The sequence below is a fragment of the Ailuropoda melanoleuca genome, chromosome 3, assembly GCF_002007445.2.
Source record: "Ailuropoda melanoleuca isolate Jingjing chromosome 3, ASM200744v2, whole genome shotgun sequence".
Taxonomy (NCBI): Eukaryota; Metazoa; Chordata; class Mammalia; order Carnivora; family Ursidae; genus Ailuropoda; species Ailuropoda melanoleuca.
Window position 1 is genome coordinate 35,201,659 of NC_048220.1, and position 7,052 is coordinate 35,208,710.

The 7,052-nt window shown below is 42.7% G+C and overlaps 1 protein-coding gene across 1 annotated transcript; it reads left to right on the top strand.

Moving 5' to 3' along the window:
* Positions 1–3,282: 3,282 nt before the first annotated feature.
* On the top strand, positions 3,283–6,677 carry SPINK14 (serine peptidase inhibitor Kazal type 14 (putative)). Its single transcript, XM_019809501.2, is given in 4 exon segments — positions 3,283–3,352; positions 4,364–4,407; positions 5,539–5,675; positions 6,632–6,677. Coding segments are annotated over 4 exon segments (297 nt in total).
* Positions 6,678–7,052: the final 375 nt, after the last annotated feature.

Below are 7,052 nucleotides of genomic sequence, written 5' to 3' on the forward strand. Positions count from 1 at the left end.
GCATCAAACTTTACATCGGAATCTGGGGATGTACTGTATGGTGATTAACATAATATAATAAAATAAAATAATATATTTAGAATAAAAAAAAAACTGGTGAGGTGTTTCCGAAAAGAATTACATCTCAAGGCAACAGAGAAAGAATTCACGGTTACAACATCTCTAAAGTAAATTCTCTAAGATAAGGGAGGTCAGGGGAATGGAGTCAGGTAGAAGCCTGTGTAAATTTTTTGTCAAGCTGACGGGAACTTGAAGGCCATTAAGGCCATCTTGGTCAGTCAGGAGAACAGGTCAGGAATTCTGTTACCCCGATCAATGCTCAAAACCGGAGCAGGAGATTATGTGAGTCTGGCTAAGGTTGTCCTATGGCTTCTGTAAAATCCTTAAGAAGAAAAAGACTTGATCCTATAGCCTGGGGTTGGACTGACATCTGTGTGGTGGCTATTATGCGAAGGAAGGACAGCTATTGGGACATAAAGGAAGGCAGTTCAGTGCTCTGGTGGGAATATAATTCGTTAACAGAATGGGCTAGACAAGAAAGCTCTGTAATTTGTAGCGGTGGAGTTGAAACTTTCCTTTCTGCAGGAGAACACCGGAGCTGTAGGTTAAATCTTGTAGAGGATTTTGGTATCCCTGAAAGGTGATAAGCAAACATACAAATCAAATCATTTCATAACTAGGAAAAGGAGCCTGCCATCCAGGGAAAATCCCCAAGTTATAGCTTTTAGCATAAAGTCATGAGTATGATCGATGAGAAAGTCATAGACTAAGGATTCTCTGAGGGAGATGTGATTACATAATTTTATTTATTCTCCTCATCCAATATTATTAATTCAACTGGATTTTGGGAGAGTTTGGAAAAGCTATAGATATTTCAGCCTATTTGTTTCCTATGATGTTTTACCTTTTCTTCTATAATGCTTTCTATGCAGTGGAGTCCCTCTATCTCTCTGAATTGAGGAACAAATGATTCTTAGCAAGGTGGCACTGTATTTTCAAAATGTTCCATGTTAGATTACAAGCACAGAACCCACAAATTGGGTGAAAACCACCTGTTTCATATTCTAGGTGACTCGGTTCCTTTCTGGAAGTGTCCAGTAGGTTTGTTCTTAGGCACTTATTAAAATTAATAAGATTAATAAGAAATAAATTAACTGACGTAAATAAAAATTTGTTCATTCTAGCATTGTTAATAATGATGAAAATTGGCTTTAACCTAATTGAGCAACAATGGAAGAATATTAATATAATAAAAACCCATATATTAACAGAATACTGCAACAGGCATCTAAATTCAGGTACCATATAACTACATTTAAAGATCAAGAAAACATCACAGTACATTTCTAAGCAAAAAAGGCAGGAAACAATATACAGTACTACAAAAATTTGGTTTTTAAAAACTGGAACAATATAATTCAATATATGTTTAACATCCGGGTTTTGAGATTCATGTCTTTTTATTTCTTTTTTCCAATTCCTGTTTTTCCAATTTTCTCAAGTTCACATATTTCCTTGGTGGAAGAACAATTGTTCTTTACAGGAAGGAAGATGGAGACAGGAAGTTCGGATAAGAGGAAACTCAGCCGTGACCACAAGTCTTCCAGGTCACAAAGCTGCGAAGTCTCTGGCTCGGCTCAAGAACAGGGCTAGACCCACTGAAAACGGCATCCAGAGACCTGATTCAGCACCGACCTCCTTTCTTGCATGCTGGCCAGAAGTACTAACTCTTGGGGAACATACTCTGCTTTTTGCCTCTGTGCTCTTTCCGACCGTGGTACGTTTCCTCATGCCACTGCCTCTTTGGGTTGCCTGCCAAGGGCTGCCCTGTCCAGTGTCCAGTGATCCATTCCCACCCCCAAGTCTTCGAGGCAGCTCTGTGCTTCCTTCCCCAATGCCTCCTGCAGAGGCTTGACTTTTATTTACCCTGAATCTGGGGCCTCCAGGGCCTGCTCTGCCCAGCACACAATGCCTCAGTGCCTTCTCTCTCCTACATCGCTGTTCTCCCTCCTCCTGCAGCCCTAATACCTGCTCCTTAAAAGAGACACGAGCCACAAAGGAGCATGTTACATCTCTCTTCCTTCTGTCTTCTTTCTGAGGTGGGTCGAAAGGGACATAGTGACAGGGGGAGTGGGCATCTGGCATCCTGCTTTCGTGCAGCGGGATCTTCTTCTGTTGCTGCTTCATTCCCAAAGGAAGCCAGGGACGATGTCAGGAAGAGATGGGGTGTGCTTAGCAAAAACATGTCTTAGATTGTCCCAGGAGCAGGCAAGGTAGGCAGCTAGGCAGCTTCGGACACTGCCAAGAACCTCCAACCATCTTGGGGAATGGAGTACCCTGGAGACTTTACCGTGTCTCGGATATCACATATCACACCGTAGCATCTGGGAATTTATGTCAGTTGCTTAGTCATATATGGTACAGAGCAGAGAGGAAGGCCAGAGCACGTAGTAGGACCAGGTCACTTTTATAGGGTTAAGAAGATAGGGGAGTTCAATGCGGTCCCTTGGTCAGGCCTGGAACCTGCCTCTACCATTCTCTAGGGTCAGAAAGGCTGCTACCAGGGAAGGCAATCCCACAGGAGGATTTGCTCACTGACTTCTCCCTTTCCAGATGTCTAGTTGAAAATAACTTTGGGGCCCCCATGAGATAGCATGGAGTGGTATTTCTCCCTATGTACTCTCTCAGAATGCTCCAGGAAAGTTGAGCAGTCCATGTCAGAAGATTCTCAGCACAGCCAAGTATGCCTAAAATATTATAATCTTTGTCTTATTGCAAAGAGGTAGTCTCTGCTTCGTGAGCAAGTACAGACCTGCTTACTCTGTTGAGAAGGTCTTGTTGTCCAGAAGCCTCTAGTGGCCTCATCATTTTCTTTGTATCCCCTCAAAGAAAAAAAATTGGGGTGAATCTTCAGGTAAGGGGTTGCCTTTTCAAGACACTTAAAATATCTCCACACTAAAATAATATAATTCTGTCCAAAGAGTAACCTCTGACTTACTTCTATCTTCTAAGTGGCCACAGATCTGTCACTGAGTTCTATACTTTTATTTATGATGAACCAAGTTTAGGTTTTTCTGAACATTTGTTCTTGGGGAAGGATGAGATAATAGGCTTTCCAGATGTGGTATACAGTGGTTACAGTGGGAAAGCTAGAGAAGGCTATTCACTCCAAAGGTGGTCTTACTATCTTGATTACCTTGCTCTAGTGATTGTACTAGAGGGGGACGTCCCGAGGCAATATCTCAGAGCATCATTCTAAGGACACACACGCCAGGAGGAAACATGGCCAAATATCTTCTAGTATTCTGCTCACTTTTGTTCTTCATCTTGATGCACTGGGCATTATCTGCTGGTGAGTAATTTTGTTAAGATCTTATTTATTTGAGAGAGCAAGAAAGCACAGCCAGGGGGAGGTGCAGAGGGAGAAGCAGACTCTCTGACGAACAGGGAGCCAGACTTGGGGATCGATCCCAGGACCCTGGGATCATGACCTCAGTTGAAGGCAGATGCTTAACTGACTGAGCCACCCAGGCGTCCCTCTAGTGAGTGATTTGACTGGTTCTGGCTGTTATGTAGGGTTGATTTGTGAGCTCTGACATTGTAATCTGAAAGAATGCTTTGGAATTTTTTTCAATTTATTTATGTAAGGGTATCACTTTACTATAGAGAGAAAGGCAATGGATTGTGGTCCCAAGAAAAGGCTCCCAGCCAATGTACGAGGGCCTTTGTTTTCCCATCTATTAACGCAGATTATGAAACCTAACTCATGGGGACTCAGTGAGGTATGATGTTACAGTGGTGGGCAACATGCTCACAGCACAGCACGTCTCAAAGACGTAAAACTTTTGAAATTGCTTTGCCATGAATCTGAGTGGGTGTTACCTTTTTTGTCCTCTTTTAGAGAAGAGCCCTGTAGGGAGTTTTAAAGAGACTTAGGCTCAAGGACTGAAGAGCTTTAATTTTCACCTATCATGACTTCCTGGACATTAACAAGTGTCCTTCCCCTCTCTGTAAAATATGGGTATTGGGCTAATGGTCTCTTTACATTTCTTCATGTCTTTTATGTATTGGCTGCCAGTTCTGAATCATCTCAAGCCCAGGCTAACTCCTATTAATCAAAAATTTTTTTGGTATGCTGGACTGGCAACATTTACGAGAGCAGTGGCTGCTTGCTAATTATCTATCAGGAGTAGAAGAATTATTCCACATTTTTGAGGGGAAAAAATGAATGCACGTATAAATAAAAACGTGTTCATATTGCAAGCTTCCTCAGTAACAAATTAGAATTTTTTAATTCTGCCAACATACTAAGCTAGGATTTACCAGATATTATGTTCTGCAACTGTTTTCATGTATGTCTTAGTTTCAGCCCGTCGAGAGTGGTGGCCACCACATGGAACTGTTAAGGTAATCTTCCACTCTGTTTCTCAGGACTGACATTCTAATCTGAGTTTTCTTTCAACTTGCTATGTTAGAACCTTACTTCAGGAATGCCCTCTGTGTCATTCTTCGGGGTCCACTCACGGAAACGTGGCAGGTACGCTGCTGGTACAAGAGCCCCGAGTAGAGTGATCCAAACCGGGAACCAAGCCAAGATTTGGTCCTCTGACAACCAGAGAACCCTCTCCAGAGCCTAGGAAATGTTTATGAATACTGACAACTGCCAGGGGACTAAAGGAAGTGGGGGGGTTCTCTGGGAGACACACATACAGGAGGAGATGATGGGGCCTGGCCATGGTGCTGATGTTGGATAAGGAAAGAGGAAGAAGAGTGTCTAAGCTCGGATATGATCCCTCTTTCTCTAAATACTCAGCCAAAACTCTCTCCTACCTTGTATCAGAGGCACGTTATCAATGTGTCTATGGCTCTCATAGAGCCCCTGAGACCACCTCCTCAAGTCCCAGCAACCCCGTGTCACTGCTTCCAGCTGCCACTGACTGAGGCACTGTGAGTGGACATGGATTCTCCTCCCTGATGAGACACATCCCTTTTGTTTTTCATGTTCCCTACAAAGGCAGGGCATTATGCTAAATGCTTTCACGTTTCACAACTTCAAGATAGGGTTGACTTGGGGATTTTGAGAGTGGATAAAATTTTTAAATCATATTTTAAATCAAAGCATTTGGGTTTCAGTGAAGCATCTTCTCCAATTATGGGCTTTCAGGGTTTTTTTGCCCGGTTGGCACAGAAAATCTCTAAGACTATTCCCATGTCTGATACTCTGGGAATAAAGGAGATTGAGGAAACTAAATTTCCCAAGTACATCCTGTTTATCCACTCTTCTCTTTCCCACCAGAGGGTAGCAGGCGTCTGTGCCCTGTGACTGGCAGGAACCCCTCACAAGGAGGGCATCGTGGTTGTCAGATGGGGTGAACATAGGTTCTGTCTCCACTGCTTTGTGGAGGGGCAGCTGTAAGCACTTTGTGCGACTGTCATGGGATCCTGACTGTGTTTAGATTTTCCTAACCAAGTCCAGATGTGACCTACCTGCCTGTGGGAGCGATTGTAATCATATCATTCTTTTCAACTGAATTTCAGGTGAAATGTCCATATAAGAAAGTAGACTTGAGTTGATTCACTGGAACCGTGAACCCCTGCCCTGATTTATATCAACCCATCTGTGGCACTAATTTTGTAACCTATGAAAACCCCTGCATCTTGTGTATTGAGAGCCTGTGAGTACTCTTGGGGTGGGGAGAGGAGAGAACGAAGACAACTTAGCCTACAGAAATTACTATGTGCCTCTTCTTACCAAGTGCATCAGCCCTGAAGCCAGGAATTTGCTCGTTTGCCCAGATACTAATCAGTCCCCAGTCAGAAGAGCATGTGGTAATAGAAAGCCCTCTGGGGTGGAACACAGACTCCATGTACTCTGTGGTGTTTCAGGCCCTTCTGGCTGAGCCCTCACACTCCCATACGCCAGGTGATGTCAGTTCCCATAGGCCAAGTAAAGCTTCAGTTACTCCATTCAGCCCTGAAATTATTTGATTGGAAGACAAATTGCAGTTTTGCCTTCTCTCAGATACCTTCAATCTCTTATGTGTCTGAAACTCTGAGCTAGGATGAGGTACTGCAAAGTTTGTGTCCTTTTGCTAAGAATCAGCGTTTTTAGGTTCTTGGATGTATGGGACATGATTATCAGTGATTAGATGCTGAGGTCTCCCAAAACCATGGCTTCAACTTGATCTCTGTGTAAGCCAGTGTAGTTCACAGGGATTAAAATTCTCCTCATGGCATCAGACTGGAGCCCTCAACCCAACAATCATTTTATAGTTTTGTACAAGGAACAATGACAGGAATGTGTAATTGGGCCAAAGCATGAGAGTGTTAAGAGAATAAGATGAGGATTGATGTGTCTTCTAGATCACAAGCTCAGGCCAGACTGAATAACTTATTTTCAAAGAGATTGTAGCACAGGTCATAATATCGTCCATGGTATATTAGAATCATGGAGGGATACCTGGGTAGGAAAGCCAATAACCTGACTCTTGTATGTAGTCACTTCCCTTTGTGATTTGGCTCTTAGTTTCCTTGAATATAAAATAAGGATGATAGATAAAATAATTTTAAAGAGTTTTTGTAGTTCTGACATTTTATTCATGAAATGTTGATTCTGCTTTTTTTCCTTTAGGAAATCTCAGGGGAAAATTAGGTTTCAAAATGATGGAAAGTGCTAGCTGAGTGCACTTGGATGCCCAAGAGGATATCTTTTTTCTCTTCATCATGACAATCCTTCTCTTAGAATTTGTCCCTCCTTCCATGTGATGGAGGCAGAGACCTGCCCCTGCTGAGCTTGTATCAGATAACTGAAGGCTCCTTAGACCTCTTCCCTCCCTAATAAATAAACTTTTCTGAAAGCCTGATTTAACTTGGTCCTCAGATCTGTGTCTCAGTCCTCAGAAATAGAGCAAAATGAACATTTGAGCCAAAGGTCGAGGACAAACATTGGGATTCATCGGCTTCCTGATAACCATGAGCAGTGAAGTAATCTGTGATATAAATGCTCCAAGTCGTCTTCCAAGGAACACAACAGAAATCTCTTCTATATTCCT